General features: G+C 34.8%; 1 protein-coding gene across 1 annotated transcript in view; it reads left to right on the top strand.

Annotated features, from left to right (window-relative positions):
* Positions 1-21,448, top strand: part of AP3B1 (adaptor related protein complex 3 subunit beta 1) — a 220,652-nt gene that overhangs the window by 146,708 nt on the left and 52,496 nt on the right. The window contains exons 21-22 of the mRNA XM_074360087.1: positions 4,339-4,411; positions 12,082-12,188. Coding sequence (XP_074216188.1) covers positions 4,339-4,411; positions 12,082-12,188 — 180 coding nt within the window. The remainder of the gene's footprint in view (positions 1-4,338; positions 4,412-12,081; positions 12,189-21,448) is intronic.

The following is a 21,448-nucleotide window of genomic DNA, read 5'->3' as shown; positions in this document are numbered from 1 at the left end:
TCTGTGGTTAAAATTATAAAATTTTGTCATGATTAGAATTATGAATAGTTTTATGTATTTTTGTTATGAATATTAACAGCATTTGATTACATAAACTGTATAAAGGCTAATAATCCATCAATGGAAAAAATGTATTTAATATACTTGCACCTAATAACATTTAATATAAAGAGCATTTTCATGTTTGAATCAAAACTGATTAATGTCTATACTAGCTTTGAGAAAAATTGTGCAGTCTGCATATACCTAGCAAGTTTGAGATGCTCCTGTCAGTGGTCTTTATCACAGGTTGTAGGGATCTCACAAAACCTTGCTAATCGCTTTTTGAGAGATACAAAGAAACTAATTAAATCTGTTACGTGCTCTGTGAACCGGTCACTGATTTTGTGACTAGTGTCCAGATATGCCTCAATAAAAGATCTACCATGTGAAAGATTCTTGAGTATAAAGTAAATATGGGATGTAGTGTGAATAGGTCGTGGATAAGAGTGAAAGGAACTATTATGTTCTGATTAGTTTTCTGCCCTATTTGTGAAGTAGGAAACAAGTTTTACTTGTGTTTTTCCAGGTATTTATGACTGTTGCAGTTACATAACTTCTGCAAATGTTATAGAATACTGGTTTTTACTCTGACAATTCCAAGTCTTGCCCTTTCAATTTATGTCTTTCCCAATTTAGTTCATATTTTATATCCTCCAGAACAGAAATATCATTTCACTTCAATTGAGATCTTTAAATCAAAGTGAATGCCATTAAGCAAGCTTTTTTATTGAAGTGGGTATAATCTAATAGAGAAGATTTGTTTAACAGTTTAGACTTCTTTTTTGACTTGTATCGAAGTCTCAATTTACTGCCAGTGTACTTTTGTTTTAAAGCACAATGTAAGTATGAGCCTCAGATTTTTTTAAATCAAATTTGTTAGACGACTTGAAGGCAAGAGAGTCATTAAATTGTCTCTGGTTGGTAATTCTAATGGAAAATATCTCATGCAGATATCCTGCCCTGTGAGGCTAGAAAGAAGCCCTGAATTTTTGTTGATATCAAAGCATAGTATGGGTTTAACAAACTTTCCATACCGTTTATCTTGTTTTATAGTTTTAAATTTGAAACCTCTTTATGACGGTTTCCTCTTAGGAAGCATGTTTAATGCTTGTTGTGTCAGATCTTTTTTTCTACTTGCTTTTTTTAAAAAAATCAGCATGAAAGTGAACATATGTAATAGATTTTTAAAAAGTCTTTACAGATATATTATCACATTTTTTGTTTGTATTATTTCTAGCTTAATAAGTATTTCCAGGATCTTTTATTTATTATTTAAAATGAAATATATTAAATAGAAATCAGCTTTTTAGCCCTGTGGCTTTGTATTCTATTTTTAAAACGTTGATGTGTTGAGGTGTATAATCGAATACCATAGTAACAAAATGGAGATTTGAGGATGATGAATTGATAACCAGGTATTTTTGTAGTGAGATTTTAAGATCGGTTACTGTTGTCCTTATAAAAGTCTAATACAGTCACTCAGCTGTTAAAAACCTAATCCTCTATTTAAAAAAATATACAAAAACAAATTGTCTATCTTTCTGCCTGATCTCTTCTCAAGTACTAACACAATGGAAACAGTGGGTGATCTGTCAATGTGTTTGGTTTGTCAATGATGGTTTTGTATAAATATTGGGAGGGTAAGAAATAAAATTCACACAGTAAAATATGATTTCATCTGCCTTTTCTCTGCAGCTCCATGGCTCATGCTGCGGTGTGAAATTCTCATTTTACACACTTTGCAGGCGGAGCACATGAATTATGCATTGAGCAAGAAAAATCTCCTGCCTCAAGTCCTATATGCATTTACCTAGGTTCTGTCTCTATTACCAAGATGAATTGCAAATGGAGAAATGTTTGATGGAATAGGGCTCTTAACTTCTTTGTTTAGGATTCAGATTTTTATTTTTATAGTAGATTCTTTAAGTATGAAAATGTTTTGAACTTACTATGGATTTTTTAAAATGAAAAATGAAGTATAGTATAAGAGAGGAATGCCAAACACATCACGAGGCTTTTTATAGCTTTGATTCGGTATGCAAGGCTTTTTCAGTTCAGCAGAGATGACCATTATCTGTTGCTAATGTTGTATTTCAGTCACTGGTTATTTGTTGTTCTCAGAAAGTCAATGAAATTCTGTCCTTTTGAGAGCCTTTTTGCTTTTTGTTTTAGGCTTCTAATAAGAGATTATGCCACTTTTCACATGCAGCTCTGTCCCTTGTTGTACGTGACCTGATGTGTATTTAATAGATACTGTTACACACTCTTAGCTGTGAAGTAGAAAATAAGGCATATAGACTCGCCTCCAGCTTTAACTTTGTCTTGATTTGCTAGGTTTCTAATTTTTCAGGTGGGGAGGTTACAGTTCCATAAAGACAGTCATGCACCATTGTAGCTTATAGGAAGCTACACCCATTGTGCTCAGCACAGCATTTTGATAAGTTGCATGGTGATAACCTCTTTCTGTTATATGTTCTTTCTTCACAGGAATGATACTCTAGTTGAGATGACATAATCATTTGGAATCTGTTTTTGTTACTTGCAGCTTTTACATTTCATCTTAGTAAACACTAACATTTATTTATTTTTTCCCAGACCTAAAAAAATGTTATTTATTTCAGGTATGGAGAGAGGGGCAAATATTATTTGTTTTGTTTTTAAATAACTAATGAAAATTAAAACCCATCTAGATGATTTGGAGTTTTCAGTGGCAGAAATAATTATTTTGAGGAAGAAAACTAGTACTGATGTTTTTAGTTAGTGTTTTAATGTATATTATTGTATGATCCTTGAAAATATATTTTATGAGTATCGGCATAAGGGAAAAAACAAGCAAGGCTTAAAATCACTAGAACGTTACCTGACATATTACTTAGTGCATTGCTCTTGTTCATGTATTGCACTGTTGCAAGAGCTCTAACACAATGTAGACTTTAAATGATGGTAATGTACCTTTTGTTTTAGTGATACCTTTCTGTAGTGAGAGGAATACTTCACAAATGTCTGTAGTAATTCCCATTAACAAGAAGATACAAATTCCACTGGTAGGTTACAAGTTATCTGAAGGCAGGGACTTTGTCTTGACTGTGTTACTTCCATTGCTTAGCACAGAATCTGATACCTGTTAAAGATCCTATACATACCTATTGAATGAATGAGTGATTGAATAAATGAACAGAAACACTTTGGCAAAAACTAAATTTTGGCCTTTTATTTGGGAAAGTTTAATGTAAAAATGTATAGATTATAAAGGTTAGTAACCGTGACCCAAATACATCTATTTAACGTCCTCATCTTTGCTGGTTTTTGTTTATACTACTACTCAGTATTACACCTTATTTATTTATTTTTTTTTTAAGATTACACATCTTTTCTGAATCTCTAACCAAACTGAATATCTCAGGCTTAGGAATCTAGTCCACGGGCATCCATGTTTCAAAAATATAGTAGATTGAATAAGCAAATCTGAGGTAGAGGAAGCCCTAATTATGTGCAGATATATTTGAAATACTTATTCTCCCCAAAGGAAAAACAAAAGAAAGTGATTTCTTTTCAACCCTAAAGAGCAAGAGCCTAAAAATGTCATTTCTAGGTTTTTGGAGGGGGAGGTGTTAGGGGGAGGCAGTTAGGTTTATTTATTTATCTATCTTTAGCGGAGGTACTGGGGATTGAACCCAGGGCCTCGTGCGTGCTAAGTATGCACTTTACCGCTTTAGCTGTACCCTCCCCCGTCATTTATAGGTTTTAATGAATAGCTCTGGCAAAAGAAGTCTAACGCAACCCAGTGTTGAAACATAAAGTACCTAGTACAATGCCTGTCATAAACTACATCCAGAAAGGCTAATCAGTCACAAGTCTGTTGACAGTTTCAGAGCTAAGCATGTATTGTTTGAGCATTTCTTTTTCCTAAATCAACTTGTTTAAAAATTATTTTTGAGAATGTTCGTACACTTCCTACCGAAGAGCCACATTAGATTTATATGTTATCAAAAATTGTCAGGTTATAAAATCATTACTTACTGTTAAATTTTTTCTGAAAATCCTTTATTACCTCTAAATAAGAAAATATTTAAATATAAAAGTTTGCATGGTGGAGAAGAAATACTGTATGCTAACTGAAATAAAAATTTTGATTCAAAAAAACATTTCACGTAACCATAGAGAAGCTTAATTTGATTTTTTTTTTCTTGGAAGACTAAGCAAAGGAAGAATGTTTGTTTTGAAATGTTAAAGACTACTTCATAGATTTTTTTTAAACTAGAACATTGAGTAAAGGAATTATTTCTTGTTTCACAGGGGAAAGAAAAAAAAACAAAGCAAGATAGAAATCCTCTTACCAAAGATGTTTCCCTTCTAGATCTGGATGATTGTAAGTATTGAAATGTACATTCTCTTCCATGCTTAGTAGTAATAGTTTTTATTTTTATAGTATCTTTCATTTATATGTCTCAAAATAAATCAACATCTGTTATGAGAGATTTATAGATGAATAGCAAAGATTTTAAAAATCAGTCCAGTTAGTATTTTTTCCCATCCATTCAGCATATCAGTTTTGTATCACCTGAATAAATGTAATTGGTCAAACAAAAGTGCAGCAAATTCATTTTAAGATCTTTTGCTTCAGTAACTTATACTTGCTTTAGTGAATAATTATCCATATCTCACAACTTTCACATTGTTAAATGTTGTTTATGGGGATGGAGACATCTAACTTAGGGAAGCAGGGAGTTAGGAAAGTAATTGGAAATGTAAAGGACACCACCGTCTTCCACTTGCCACACTTGTGGTGGGAGCATAAATGAGTATGCGCCTTTTGGAGAACAGTGTGGCTTCTACCTGTCAGTATTTTACTGCAAAAAATCCTTGTCCCAGCAAATCTACTTCTGAGAACTTAGAATCCTACAAATACACTCACCCTACAAATACATTCACCCAGTGTGCGAAGATGTATATTCATTTCCCTTTAAATTCTCCTGCCTGGTGAGAAAGAAATAGTAGAAGTCACTTTGTTAGTAAGTCGATTTTTCACTAGAGGAAGAGTAACAAGTGGATTGCTGAATATTAAACCACTGTCATTTTGCAGTAGAGTTTTTCCATGCTAGAAGTGAGTTATGTTTTTAGGTTGTCTTACTCTGTCATAGAGCTGTTCTGTTTATGTTGTTTATCTGGCCTGTTTCCAATAGTCATGGCAAATTCTTACTGTAGAGAAATAGTTTTAAATTTCTCTCAAGTATTACTCAGTATTTGAATAATTTTTCACCTGTTGGCAAAGATTTTACAGTTTGCATCATTTTTCACCTCTTGGCTAAGATTTTTAAAACAGCATCCAATACTGTTAAGGTTTGGAGAAACAGGCACCCTACGTGTGTTTCTCATAGGCGTATAACTAGGTGCAGCTTTTTGAGGTCATTTGAGTAATATCTATCAAAACTTAAACTCTGCACACCTTTTGATCTAACAATTCTTTCCAAGGAATTTATCCTACGGATACACTAGCAAATCAGATCTTATTCCATCCTGGTTTTAGACTCTTCAATTTAATGGCTTGCTTTTTTTTTTTAATTCATCAATGGACATTTGTGTTGCTTCCACCTTTTGACTATTGTGAATAGTGCTGCTATGAACATACATGTACATGTATTTGTTTTTGATTCTTTTGGCTATTTACCTAGGAATAGAATTGCTGAATCATTTGGTAATTCTATGTTTAGGTTTTTGAGGAATTACCAAACTGTTTCTACAGCAGCTGAATCATTTCACATTCCCACTAGCAACTCACAAGGGTTCCAGTTTCTCCACCCTCACTAACACTTGTTATTTTTCATTTGTTTTATTATGGGCATCCTATTGGGTTGGAAGTGGTATCTCATTATGGTTTTTATTTCAATTTCCCTGATGTCTGATGACATTGAGCATCTTTTCATGGACTTGTTGGTCATTTGCATGTCTAGTCAAGTTTTGCCCATTTCTTCTTTAATTTTTTTTTATTGAAATATAGTCAGTTTACAATGTGCCAATTTCTAATGTACAGCATAATGTTTTACTCATGTGTATACACACATATATTCCTTTTCATATTCTTTTTCATTTTGGATTACTACAAGATACTGAATATAGTTCCCTACATTCAGTAGAATATACAGTAGAAGCTTGTTGTTTATCTATTTTATATATAATAGTATCTGCAAATCTCAAACTCCCAATTTATCCCTTCCCACCTCTGTCCCCCCTAGTAACTATAAGTCTGTTTCTGTTTTGTAAATAAGTTCATTTGTATCATTTTTTTAGATTTTACATATAAATGATATCATGTAGTATTTTTCTTTCTCTTTCTGGCTTACTTTACTTACAATGACAATCTCCAGGTCCATCTGTAAAATTAATGGCTCAATTTTACGCTTAGATTGAAGTCCATATTCCTAGGTTTCTAAGACCTTAGATAATCTGACCCCTGCCTACCTCTTATCTGTACTGTTCCTTTGTATTTCTGAAATATACCAGGCTCATTCCTGCCAGGGGCCTTTGTTCTGCTATTTCTGGTGCTGAGAATTCTTCCACATCTTGTGATGGCAGGCTTTTTCTTACCTTTCAGATCTCAGCTCAAAAGTCACCTTCTCTTACACACCTTCACTAATCACTCTTGATTGTCTTCATGGCACTTTTCACTATCTGAAATTATCTTAATTATTTTTATTACCTGTTTATTGTCTGTCTTGCTCACTGCTATTCCTAGTACCTACAAGAACACTTGGCAGATAGTGGGTACCCAATAAATATTTGTTGAATTAATAAAATGTGTGAAGGTATATACAGAAATTTCATTACAGCATTATTTATGACAGCAAAATCCTAAAACAAACAATACTTGAAACTTTTTTTTCCCCTGTCAATTTAGCAAATATTTGTGGATTGTCTGAGTGCAAGGTCCTTTGCTGGGTGCTGGAATAGATAAATAGAATTTAATCATTCTCTTCCAGAGACTAGAATCTAGTCAGAGGCATAGATGCCTGAAACAGTGACTATTATAGAAGAGATATAAAGTGCAAAGTACAGTGAAAAATGAAGAAGGAGACAAGCTACAATGGCCATGTGGAAGAATCTTAAAGAGTGTTGTGGAAGAAAAGCATTGCTGATAGTGGTTCTGAAAATACCAACTTTGTTACATGCTGCTTATTCACCTACAGTACTTCTCCACTGTCCATGGCAAGCAGTTTGTTGATCAAAAACCTAAAAAGTTGCTGTCCAGTGACTTGAGTCCTCAGCTGTGAGAATTAGATTAACTTTGAAGGAGAGGCAGACACACTCCTTACGTTTTATGTAAGAGGCACATCATAATCCACAGTGATGATTTGTTCATTGCACACTGTGTACCACACAAACTGCAAGCCCTGAATTTATCTGGGTCCTCTTTCAGGAAACATTTATTGAACACTTGCTATGATCTAAGTAGTCTGCTGTGTGCTAGAGATTCTAAAGAGAGACAGTATTATCCCTACCCAGGGAACTCTCCAGATGTAACTGGAGAAACAAGTAAGTCAGCAATTAGATTGCCGTATTATAAATGAAATATGAAAGAGATATGCACAGAATGCTGTTAAGTGTTGGGGTACCTAGCCCACCTAGCAGTACCAGGATGTAACAGCTGAGCTGAATATAAGTAAGAATTAGGCAGTTGGAGGAGAAGAGAGTGAGGAGGAGAAAAAGGCACGGAATAGGGAAAGAGCTTGCCACTACCTGAGATAATGGTCGTCTGCCGCTAAGAAAGCAGTATAGTCAGTCACCTTGCATCTGTTGAGGGGATGTTATCAGAAGCACAGGCGTTAATCCTGGTACGGCCTGTCATCTGTTAAGTGAGTTAATTTCTTTGCCTCATTTTATTTATTTGTAAAATGAACAAAGAATGGCTGAAAAATTTCTGCAGATACTCTAGGTTATGAAATTATATGACTATGTCATGGGGTCTATAGATAATACATTCGAAAATATTTATGCTAGGAGATGTGTGGCCTAACAATAGATTAGGCTTAGTAGGAGAAATACGCTTTTTTTCCCAGACAGATTTTATATTTCTGGAAGTTAAAGTATCTTTTAGGACCCCCATTCCATGTGGTCTCAACAGGATGGTCATAAAGCAGCAGTTATATTCCAGTGTCCTTTTATAAGAAATGTAAACCTATGTAATTACACTATCAGTACAACTAACTGTGAAGTCTGTTTTAAATTTTTATCAACCAACAGTAATCATGCTTCAGAGAAGCCTTATCATCTGTGACATCATATTGTTGAATAAATTGTGGTAGAGGCAGTAGAGTGGCATGGCCAAGAGGACGATGGAGCTAGACTGAGTTTGAATTCCAGTCCTGTTACTTACTAGCTGTGTAACCTTGGGCAAGTTACTTAATCTCTGTGCTTCAGTTGCTTGATCTATAAAATTGGCATAATAGGAACACTTTTTAGAGTATTAAGAGGATTGAATGAGTTGATCAATGTAAAAACACTTAAAACAGTGCGTGACACATGCTGAGCGTTAGATGAGGGCGAGCTGTGTTAGCAGTGGTGACAATGATGAGGCAGCTGCAGCAAATTACATTTAAAAAGTCAAATAACTTCAGATTAAACCATCAGAGTAAAAGTGTTACTTAGATTTTAAAGTATAACTTTGATCTGAACACTTGTATAATTACTTTGTTAACTATACTTTAATAAAGAAAAAAATGTTTTGTGGAAAGTTTTAAAAAGAAAAAAATGGGTTAGCATTCTGACATTTCCGGTCAGATTCTTTTCGTATGCAAATCCCTTTCCCTCCAGATTGGATCGTACTGAGATACCGCTTTACCGTTTGCTTCTTTCTCTGTTTACCGTACACATTCCTTTTCTTGCCATAAATATTCTTTAACAACTTCATTTTTAATGACTGCATGGTTGTCCTTTATATTGTCGTAATAAATTCTGTTTAACAGGTTTACTGTTGTTGGAAATTAGACGTGTTTCCATTTTTTTGCTATCATAATCAGTGCAGCAATACACATCTTCCTAAGTATATTACTGCATTATATCCATGACTACATCCTTAAGATAAACTCCCAGGAGTAGAATTGCCGGGACAAAGGCTTTAAAGAATTCTGTGGCCTAAAATTGCCTTCCATAAAGTTTGTGCTAACTTGCACAGTATTAATAGGAAAGTGCCAGGTTCCTTTTACCCTTACCAATGCTGGATTTTGTATTTAAAAATACAAATTTGCCAATTTGATAGGTAGAAATGGTATCTCATTTTAATTTGTATGCCCTGTTTTTTTTTTCTTTAGCTACATAGTCATTTTGTTTCTTACACATTTATTAAATGCTTCACCGTAGTCAACTGGCTGCAGAATCCAATTTAGGATAAACCTTCAGTGCCAGCTTTCATCCTGGCAGACCTATAAACAGATGTGTAATCATTTCTTTAATGCCAGAGCCTCTGTCTTCTGAGATGGTACTAAAAGCTAATCTTTTTTTTTTTTTTTTTTTTTTTTTGAGTCAGGCTTCCCTGTGGTGTGAATTTCTTCTCTTTGTCTTTAGCCAAGCCATAGTTGAAGTCAGAGACTCTGTCTTATTCAATTTTTATTTCTTACGTGGGCATTTGATATTTGGATGGATGGATGAATAGACAAACAGACGAACATGCATTTAGAAGCCGTCAAAAAAGTTACATTTGCATGGAGAGGCAACATACTTTGATTCAAATTAGAAGACCAATGTCTTGTCCTCAAGTGGTTCTACCATTCCCTTGTTTTTTGATCTTGGCGAGTCTTCATATCCCTGTGCCTCAGTTTACAATGTCTTTAATATGAATGTCCTTTCTGCCTTCTCACCACCATTATCTTACTTCAGTCCTTTTCACATCATGCCTAACCTATTGTAAATTCTTCCTCTTTGCCAACCCAACTGCTCTTTCTAATTCTTAGTCTGTCTCTTACATTTACCATCAGACTAATCAAACTGCAGTACCATATGTCACATCATTCCTTTTTGGTAAATTCTTAACAGTTCTCTTTGGTGTATAGGATAAACCCAGCCCCCTTAGCTTTACCATTTCCCACCTCTCAGCCTTTGTTTACATGATCTCATTCAGTAGCTGACCAGCTTCTTCCTTTCCTCTTATTCACATCCTACCCTCACTTAAAACCTGGGCTTCATTAGCTCCTATTCATGAAGCCGTCTCTTAACCACTGTATCCCCATTGATCCTTTTTTTCCCTAATTCCCTGTGACACTTGCTAACTGTACAGTGGTTTTCCGCATAGGTCTGAGGAAGCTGGGGATTCATAGCTTGGCTTCACACTAAGAGCTCACGAAATCGAGTGCCAGGAAGGAACCGCAGGCTCCACTCCCTCCTCCATCCAGTCTCTACTCTGCTTTTTCTATGCATATGTTGAGATCTTATTCAAGATTTCCTTTGAAAATTTTCTTCTTTTGGTAGTATCATTTATGGACTGTATTGTTACTTTTTTTCTTCAAGCATGTATATCTTCTTTTCTCAATTAAATTTTAAGTTACTTGAAGACAGAGACTATATATTGAACTTTGTCTCTCCCTTGCTCTCTCGTTCAAGAAGTATTTATTGCTAATTTTATGAATTAATATTTGTTCTGCCTAACTTACAAGATATTTGTGATGCTAAAGAGAAAAGAGAAAAAGATACTTTGATATGTGATGTCAAATGAAGTAAATGTTGCTTCCTATCTGATAATTGCTTTGGAGTGAGAATTTGTCGGAAGCTAAAACTTTTTCCGCATTTTAATTTATTTCATTCAACAAACAGCTTAGCAGTTTCTAAGCACTAAAATTTAACTCATCAAAGTCTGCTCACACAGACCAGTGGAAATAAAAACATAAAGACACAAATTTGTATTCTGAGAGAAGTACGGTTGTAGAAGTGTGTCCAGGTGTACGTGTGGAACAGAGGAGGCACATGGAAGCTGTGTTTAGGTGAGTCAGGTTGTGCTCTCTGTCTGAGTGGTGTCTTATTGTAGAGGCTGCAAGGTGAGCAAGGCAGAGAAGTACCTTCTAAGAAAAGCAAATAGAATATACAAAGCTCAAAGACATGAGTCAAGATCTTGGAAACTATTAGTAGAGCTAGAACGTAGGACTGGCTGATGAAATTGGAGATAAGCTAGACCTGCTCAATATGGTTGCCACTGGCCACACATACCTATTTAAATTTAAATTAATTAAAATTTAAAATGTAATTGTTTGGTCCTAGTAGCCCCATTTCGAGAGCACATTAGGCATATGTGCTAGTGGCCATCATTTTGGACATTACAGCTAAAGAGCATTCCCATCATCACAGAAAGTTCTGTTGGACAGTGCTGAGCTAGAACAGAGAGGCCTTTGAGCACTTAATTAAGGAGTTGGACTTCTATCTTGTAGGCAATTGTGAGCCTTTGAAGAGTCTTAAGCAAGAGAGCAATGTGATCAGATTTGCATTTATAAAAGATTTTCAAATTAGGGGATATCTGATCTCAAGTACGTAAGAGATTTAAAATCAAACATTTCTATCTAGCACATAGCATTTGCTGACAAAGTATAATTAGAAGGGAATTAGATAGCTGGGCCCCTAAAATTATTACAGTATAGAGTAAAATAGGGAAAGGACTTAAACACCCTTATAAGACATAACTCAACTGGAGAACTCTCTTGAAAGCTATTGTTATTCTTTACATTAGTCAGAAAAAAATTTTCTCTACCTTTTTCTTTCAGTGAAGTTACTGGGTGATTAATGTTAGTGATAATGTTAGGTGATAAAAATTTTCAAAAACTATTACTCAAGATATTTGTATTCTTACTTTGTTATAGGATTTGCCATTATGTTTTGAAAGCTAAGACTAATAACTGCCATGACTTGATAATAACTTGACTAAATCAAGATGTTAAATAGAATTGTCATAGATTTATTAATCAAAGTAGTTTAATTAGATTTACCAGCAAAATAAAAATGTTGCTTTTAGTAATGTGAATTAAATTTTCATGCACATGTGCTAACATGGCCCTTTTCTTACAGTTAACCCAGTATCCACCCCAGTTGTGCTTCCCACACCAGCTCTTTCTCCAAGCTTGATAGCAGATCTTGAAGGTTTAAACTTGTCAACTTCTTCATCAGTCATCAGTGTAAGTAATTTTCAAAATACATTAGTTCAGTTTTCAAATGATGCCATTGCATCTTTCTTACTAAAACGCGAAGGACTGAAGCAGATTTTTAGTCTTGAAGAGTTCTTCCTCTAACACATCCAGATCTGACCTTTTAATTTTGTAAATATTTTTTTAATTTGCTCTATCCAAACCATTATTGTCTCAATTTACTTCTTGTTATCCACATTTACTTTGCATGTGTACATTTTTCTCTGGTACTGTTATATATCTCTGACATACAAGGGTTCTTTGCCCCACTGAGTTAGTTTATATACATAAATTCTGCCATAAAGAATTGCTGTCTCCATTAATAGATTTTCATTCCCATAATCATTCTGTTCCTACTACACTGTTTTTGGCTACTAAAAATTCCTGACTGTTTTCATTTGAAAATTCAAGATTGTATTTCTCTTTACATTATCTTCATACATTAATTTACATGCTTTGCTGTCTGTAAAATTTTTTTATGTTATTTATGGGGTATGACTTGCAGTGAGGCAGGAGGCTTGCCTATCTCAAAATAATGCCAAAACCATCAGTCTGTCACAGCATCTGAAACTGCAATAACTTTTTCTGTGTTAGCATGTTATAGCCACTAACCTTTCACTCTAAGTCAAGCACACTGCCTAAGATGTATAATCTGTTGATATGGTTGACCTCCTATTAATTTGTTGTCGGAATCTGACAAGGAGATAGAACAGTAAGTTCTGATGAGCACATAGGTAGCTTGAATGGATCTGGTGTATCAGTGGTTCCCAGGACTGGCAGGGCACTGCAGGGTGCATGTTCAGTGATCTGAGCTGCTGGGGAGCATAGAGCTTCTTCTGCCAAGAGGTGGGAAAGTTTAAACTACCTAATTCTTATACAGTGTTACAAAAATTCCCCCTCCGAAGCAAATGTGATATCAGGGCTGTGCAACAAAATACTTAGAAGAGCTACATGCATTTCTGTTCAACTTTGGTCAGCCCAGTTAGAAAGTATAGGTGAAAACTCAAGCTTACAATGCTGTAGAATGTGATTATCTCTTAATCACTCAGAAATGAGTAAGAACAGTATTTAGGATTTTAGTTTGTCCTTCTTGTTGCTGAAAGGAAAAGACACATTAAAAGAGATGGGGGAAAGCAATGAAAATAATCAGTTAATTCATTTACTTAAATAATAAATATTTACTGAGCATTTGGGGTAGGCTGTAAAGAGAAAGCAGTAATCAAAAAAATCTGTAGTGAAGCTGTTAGTCCTTGAGGGGGAAGGAAGGGAAAAAAAAACAAACTTGGGAGGCAGTAAGGTAGAGGTGAATAACTTGGGTTCTGGTATCAGATGACCAGAGTGCAGATCCCTGCTTTGCCACTTTACTAGCTTTGGGCAAATTGGTAAATAACTTTTCTGCATCTCAGTTTCCGATGAAGATAATATCTACCCCATAGGAATCTTGCGAGATTAATGAGATAATAAATGTGAAGCTCTCACAACAGTGACTGGCACATTGTGATCACTCAATAAGCATTAACTGATATTTTCGGAAGTGCTATGATACGTGATAATGGACCCCGAGTAGACTCTTAGACTTTATTAGCTTTAAGAAGAATGCAGATGAGATTAGAAAAGCTTGTAGTAAATTTTCATTCATCACAACGTAATTGAAGGACTCACCCTTTTATACTAAAGAAAATATTTATTGGGATGGTCTCTTCAAAGGAAAAGAAAAACACCCCACCCAAAGAGTATGCAAAAAAAAAAAAAAGACTCCACGTGAAGCAGAATCACGACACTCATCCCCAAGGGCTAACAAAATCATCAAACTAGTAGTAGTCAGAATGGCAACCAGAAGTTCACCAGCAACTGTTGAACAAAGGAAAGGACTGGAACTTTAAACAAAGAAAAAACTGGAACTTTGAAAAGTTGAACCTATAGAAATAAGTCGAATATTCTGGTGAAGGATGGCGTGGCTCCTAATCTCGACCTCCAGCCCTCAAAATGGTACTTTGAAAAAATGAGTCAACCACAGTGTAAGTTTCCTCATTATGTGTACGAATTTAGAAAGAAGTAGACTAAAGATGTCAGAGGAAATAATCAAAGAAAAGTCCTCAAAAATTACCCCCCCCCAATAATGGTACGGGACCTCAACAAACATAGGGGCCTTTCAGGTCCTAAAATGAAATTCATAGATAAGGGTACATCTGTGATTTAAAAATTGGCATGTTGCCCTAATTCAATAGAAAGAAGAAATAAAGGTGACCTATAATAAATAGTTACATTAATATCTAAATACTTGACCATGCCTACTATAGCAGAAGTGTAATAAAGTAGTTAGGTGATGCTGGCAGTCATGTAAAACCACCACTAATGTGGCAGCTATAAATGCAGGCTGATAGAAGTGTACTGTATTAACCACTCAGACACTGTAGGTTGTGGTGTAACATAATTTCCTGAAACATTGAACAGTTTCTCTGGTAGTTATTCCTAGAAACTGAGTACATTAAAACCTTGCACCCACCCCACAAAAACTACTTTGTACTGATATGTTAAGTGTTCTAGGATCAGGTAATTTTACACAAGTTTTCACTGCATGAATGTCCATCAGGACATTTTGAAAGTTGTGAGGAATATGGTATAATCTTTCCTGAATGCATCTGCCCTGTTCATTGCGGGGCATGTAGCACCCCTGGCCTTCACGCACTACAGCTGGTAGCATCCTTTACTGACCCTCCCCCGAGTCATGTGCCAACTGCAAACATTTGAGCAGCTTCACGTAGCAGTTAAAAGCACGCACTCTAGAGCCAGACAGCCTGCATTCAGATCAGAGCTCTGCCACTTTACATAAAGGAGTTACCTCGGTCATCTTATGTCTTGGTGCCTTGGATTTTTTCATCTATGAAATAAAAATGATAATGTTACCTAGCTCATAGGATTGTTAGCATTAAATGAGTTAACATATATGAAATGCTATAACAATACCTGATACGTATTAAACACTAGATAGTTCCTGATGTTATTTTTTATTACATTATTATTACAGCTTTGTAAGAGGAAGACAGTATTACCCAAGAAAATTTTGTTATTTTTCTCTGTAAAGGCTACACAAAGATATTCTCAAACGTGAAAATAACTATTAGTCCTTTTTTAAAAAAAAAAGGGACACTGCTCAGTATTGAAACCAATTAAAGGATGATTTGAAAATAAGAGAATCAGTATCAATGGGAATTACAGTGACAGAATTGAGTGTAAATGACTAAATTAAAATAATATAAGAAACTGAGACTACTACTGTAGGTGAGGAGAGGAAAGGATGAAGGGATGCACGTTTCCCATTTTGTTTTCCCATAGTAGGAAATGAATCAGTAATACGCAAAACTGAAATGGCTTTTGTTTCTGTTTTTTAATGAGGCTCAAACCTCTTAATGGTTTGTGTTTATCACAGAACATTTATCTGAAGTTTTGGAGGGATTTTTTCAAGATTTATTTTAGTTTCTTGTTCTTCAGTTAAAGTAAGATTATAATCCTATTCTGTAGGAAAATTGGTCTGTTTCTCTGTGTGTCTTTGTATTCATCCATGCTTACCAAGCTGTTAATCATGGTTAACAGTAGTTATTTTTGGTAATAGGATTTTTGGATGACTTGTTGCTCACTTTTTTATACTTTTCTACAATGTTTAACTGTTTTAAAATAAATGCTGCTGAACTTTTTTTAAACAATAAAATTATTACTGCAAAAATGAGCAGAAATACAAAACAGGCAAATTAACTTACAGTATTAGATGTCAGAATAGTGATCCTCTCTAGGAGAGTTAGTGATTGAAAAGGAGCACAGAGGAGCTCTGGGCTGCTGATAGTTTTCTGTATTTTGAACTAGATAATGGTACATGGGTAAACTCAGTTTATGAAAAAAATCATTGAGCTTCACACTTAGGATGTGTTTATTTTTCTGTATGTATATTATACTTCAGTAAGACTTTTTTTCAGTGGATAAAAGATATAAACAATTATAAAAGGAAATACAGATAATAGATACATGAAAAACTGTTCAGTGGTGGTATGAGTAAATGCAAGTTAAAAGGACCATTTTGCCTGTGACATTAGCAAAAATTATGAAAACCAATGTCTACTATTGGTGAGGGACACAGTGAAACAGGTATTATATGCTGCTCCACTGATGACAGTGTAAATTAGGACATCATTCTGATTGACAATTTGGCCATGTATGTATAGAGTCATCAAAATATACATACTCTTTGACCCAGTAATCTCAGGTTTAGATTCTTCTTCTAAGGAAGTAATTAGAAATACAAAGATTTATGTGCGTGGTTGTTTATGACCACAGTGTCTAGTGATAGAAGAATGATGGCTACGTAAACTGTGGCAGAGTCAAATCAAAGAGTGTTGTGTAGTCTTTAATTTGTTTTTATTGGATACTTGAATGAGATGAAAATGTGATATAATATGAAGTGATAAAACAATACAAAATATTACATATATTATCCCAATTTTATAAAATTGTACACTCATACTATGTTTTTAATATAAGGAAAATGAAAGACTAAAAGAAAGTGCATTATAATGTTAACAGGTTTTCTGAGTGATGAAATTATGGATGATTTATATTTTTCTTCTTTTTATTTTTCAGTATTTTCCAGAGTTTCTCTAATCAAAGTATACTATATTATCCAGAAGGCAGTCATTTTTTAATAGACAGGTTATGTATGTATATGAATGACTAGAATTCCTTTTTATTGACGTCTAGCGTCTAATATCTGTCTTTGTGAATGAACACTATTAATTAGTTGAGTGATATTGAGCAACTCATTTGGTTTTCTCAACTCTAAAATGATGGCAAAGTAGATCCCTATGTTTCCTTTTAACTCTAATATTCTGTGAATCTATGAAATTTTGAAGCAATGAAATTAGTTATGCTGGGATGATTTGAAGAAGTTATGAAAATAATTAGATGAAACATTTTTTAGCTTATTTGATGACTTCCATTTCATAGATGATTTTTATTTATTTCAGTCGATTATTAAGTTTGTTTTCTTTACATTTGGTAGAGTATGGGTAGGTTTTATTTTTTGAAATTACAAAAATATTTACAGTGAAGCTCCAAGAACAGTTTCACACTAAATATTTTTCAAATGAAAATTTTCACTATTTGGTTTTACCCTTTGAATTATATATTCAGAATACAGAGATTTTTAAACATAATTTCTAATAAATATTATCATTGTAAGGAAAGCCCTTATTTTTTTCAAATTGTGTGATTAAGATTATGTATAAGTACAGTATTTATTTCAGTCTTCCATGAGATTAGTTGGCAGTTGGCCAACAGGTGGCTAAAAATGAAGAAACATTTTTGTTCCCACTGTAGTATTTTAGTGAACAAAATTAATTTTCAGTGAATTCCTTTTACTAGATTATTGTTAGACCAAGAGTTTCAAATTGTTACACATCAAACCCCTGGAAGGCAGAACAGCAGTCCTCAGAATATTAGGCTTCTGGAGGGGTTAGAAAAGAGGAGGGGGAGAAAATCTGCATATAAGGATAAATGTGAAATAAGGATAAATGTGTTCACCTCTGATGTTAGAAATGTTGGAGTACTGGAGAAACAGTGGTTTAATGTGGCTCTAGGTTAGCACATGCAGGTTGGACTAACCAAGGCTGATGCTAGACAAGTAGGCTGGTGACATACTGTCATGAGGAACTCTAGAAATGATTCCTTTTTCATGTGTCGGTACACATAGAAAAAGTGGTAATATTTGTGGTATTTGCAGTGGTTGCTCTGGTGTAAACAGAGATGCTGCAGGAGGTTGAGACACTCAGCCAAGGAGCTCGAGTCACAGGGGCCACCTGACTTTCCTGAGGCTAATGGAAGAGGCAGGTGCACGGCACACCTCTGACTTGTTTGTGGTACTTTAGTGAGAAAGCCCGGACTTAGCTGCCCTAATGTAACCAATTTGATCCTCGTGGATCACAAACCCCAAGAAGAATTTAATTTAGGAAGATGCAGGAAGGTTCTTTAAGAAAAGCAATCATTATGGAGTAGAGCAGTAATATATTGAGGAATAGTAAGTAATTCCAAGAACAGTCCATGAAAAAGAAACTAGAGTTGCAAAAAGGAAACTCCAGTTTGATACAATGTGCTTCTTGGACTTAACCATACTTGATGTTAGGGCACAGTCCTCCAGACTGCTAAGTCTGTCCAAGGCTGCTGAGGCCAGCTACAAGTTTAGAGATTACCTAAAACCACTCAAGTCTGATCACTCACTGGATCACTCACAGAACTCAAAGCACTATACTTAGGATTACGGTTTTAGTATAGCCGTAAGGTGCAAATTAAAATCAACCAAAGAAAGAGACGTATGGAGGAGATTCTGATTGGCTTCCAAACTCAAAGCTTCCATGGTACCCTACTGGCATCTAAGTTAGCAGTATGCACGAGAGTGTTGTCAGCCAGGAAAGCTCACCAAGCTTAGATGTCCAGAATTTTTATTGAGGCTTTACTACATAGGTACTGTTGACTGAATTACTGCCACATGGTTGATCTCACTCTCCAGCCCTTTCCTCCAGGTCAGGCTGATATCAGTGTCCCAGGGCCCCAACCCTCTAAGCACATGGTTGATCTTTCTGGTGTGGCCAGCTTCCATCCTGAGATATTTGCTTAGCAAAGCTATCTAGGGGCCCGCCATGAATCACTGTTAGCTGAAACACCCTAAGGAATAAATAAAGCCTCACAACGTCAGAGTAAAGACAGTGGCAACAGCAGCATTAAACTAAGGTCTGTGCAGATTATTATGGGTAGCCAGCATGGAATGTTCTATGACCAGCAAAAAAAAGTGGTAATAAGTTTGTCATTATGATCAAGAAGCCACTTAACTAAGACCCCTACACCTTCAGGGATTTACAGACTGAAGGGTAGGAAGAAGGAAGCCCATGTGTAAATGCACTTGAATTTGGGCAGGCAGAGTGAGGCAAGGAAAAGGCATTTTTTAATATGCAAACCAGATTTACCATCTGAAGTACGTGTTTATCATTAGTTTTTTGAAGCTTCTTATCTAAGGAATATGGAAACTCGCTAGCAAGTAGCCTTAAAGCTTTTGCTGTTGACAAAGATTGACAACTAATGAAGTTAGAACTATCCATGATTAGGAAGGAGGTCCTGACCCTGTTTGTGTTATAGGAAATTAATCGGAAAATCAACAGTTTCTGTCACACCTGCTTTTGGCACAAGAGGTTACTCTGTCAGTTTTAAGACAATATGAAGAAAAAACAAACCATAATTCATGAAGCAAAGTCTGATTTTCTCAGTCTGAAATTTACTAAAATAGTATTTGGGATTATTGGGATAATTGTGCATCATAGTGATGGACAGTTGTAATTGAATTTGATTTCCATTTCTCTCAAGTGGCTTTTATCTTTTTAATTGATACTAGGCTAGGGCATTTTGGTTTTGTTTTCCAGTCTGCTTGTCTTCTACTGCCAGAGAACCAGTTTTCTTCTAGTTTGTCTACAAGGACAGATTGCTTTGAGAGTTTTTGTTAAAACAAGTGTTTTACTAAATCATGTGCCGGAAGGTTCATGAATATGTAATCTGATTCCCAAAACAAATGATAATATGTCTGTGATAAAGATTGTTTTCTAATACGGAGGAAGAACTATATTATTTTTTTAATATGTATTTTTTACAGTTTAAAAACTTAAAGTATATTCAAGCCTCAGGCTAAGAAACAATTCCAACTAAGTTCAAATTTCCTTGAGTATAGAGGAGGAAGAAATTATAAGTTAAAATTAAAAATAATTTTGTCATTTTAAATTTGGGAAAAATCCTGTATTTGTTCTGATGAAAATGTCAGTAGTCATGGAACTGTGGTAAAAATAATGAAAAATCACTGGCCTGGGTCTGCTTAAATTGAAAACATTTTTTAATTAAAGTTTGACAGTATTTTGTGCTTCCATTGCCCAGCCATGTCCCATCTTACTCTTTTATTCAATTCTCCCCTGCATATGAGTTGCTTTAATTTTTAAATTAAACTTTAAGGTATGCCCTGCTACTGCTTCATCTTTTCATTTCTGTACTACTTAGAGGACTCGTGGTTACTAACAGACCATTATCATCTCTCCCTTTCCTAGATTATGAAAAGGAGCTACTTTTTAAAAAGAGATTGTTATTAATTTTTAGTTGTGAGGTTTTCATTGCAAAAATATTTCTTATTTGGCTTAATCAACTATATGCCAATCTAAGTCCTAACTGGGAGATGGTAGTCATGATACTTTGTTATTATAATAAAAATTCTCCACAATGGAAAATCCACTGTATCAGATGCTAATTATAGTTAACTAGTAATTATTATGGCAAAAAGAAGGTCACTGCCAAAGCAAAGCAAGTATGTGTGTAAACTTGTAAGAAATGGGAAGATGAAAGAGGTCATGGGAAAGAAAGCCTGGCCTTTTGTGGTGAGTAGTTCTCTCCCTTGCTGTGGGTTTCCTCTTCAGAGCGGAAGCAATTCCTTTGAGACTTCTTTCCCAAGATGATGGTTTTTAGCTTTTATTTATTATAATTAAATGTATGACAGTAGGAAATAAGAGGTTTTTAAAATAACATTTGTTGAAAAAAGATTTAATCTTTTCTGTTAATTTTGTCCTCCACGTCCGAAGCTGATTGAACGTTGTGTTACCACCAACTATGATGTTGCATGTTTTGTTGCTTGTGTCGAATTTTGATGTTTGCAGTGAAAAATAGTTCTTAAGCTTTAAGATATATTAGATTATTATGCATTGGCCAATCATTTATTAATTATTACTTAATCATACATCAGTCAAGTTAACTTCTCTTACCTCTATTCCTCTTTTAAAAAGCTTACCAGAAATTTTCTGAACACAGGACAAGGCATGTATGGAAAATTGATTTTTCCATTCCATTAAGTATTATTTTAACATGAGAAACCTGACCTAAACATGGAAAAATGTTATTGTGCTACTTAGAAAAACTTTGTTTCTCTTCAAAGGAAAAGAAAATGAATTTAGCTGTAGGGCACATGCCCAACTAACACTAAGAAATTAATTTATTACCAGAGAGAGGAGAACATGGAATAAAAATAGATGCGTACAGTGTATGACCCTAATATCAAAGAAAAGTAAAAGCCACTTATCTTGGACTGTATCAGACACACTATTATTCAAATCATTCAGGAATGTAATTACAGGCTGCTTTTATAGGCCTATCAGTAAGGGTTATTTCTCTACATTTGCAGCTGT

This window comes from Camelus bactrianus, chromosome 3, assembly GCF_048773025.1.
Source record: "Camelus bactrianus isolate YW-2024 breed Bactrian camel chromosome 3, ASM4877302v1, whole genome shotgun sequence".
Lineage (NCBI taxonomy): Eukaryota > Metazoa > Chordata > Mammalia > Artiodactyla > Camelidae > Camelus > Camelus bactrianus.
Note: the sequence above shows the minus strand (reverse complement) of the source record. Positions and strands in the feature narration are given on the sequence as shown.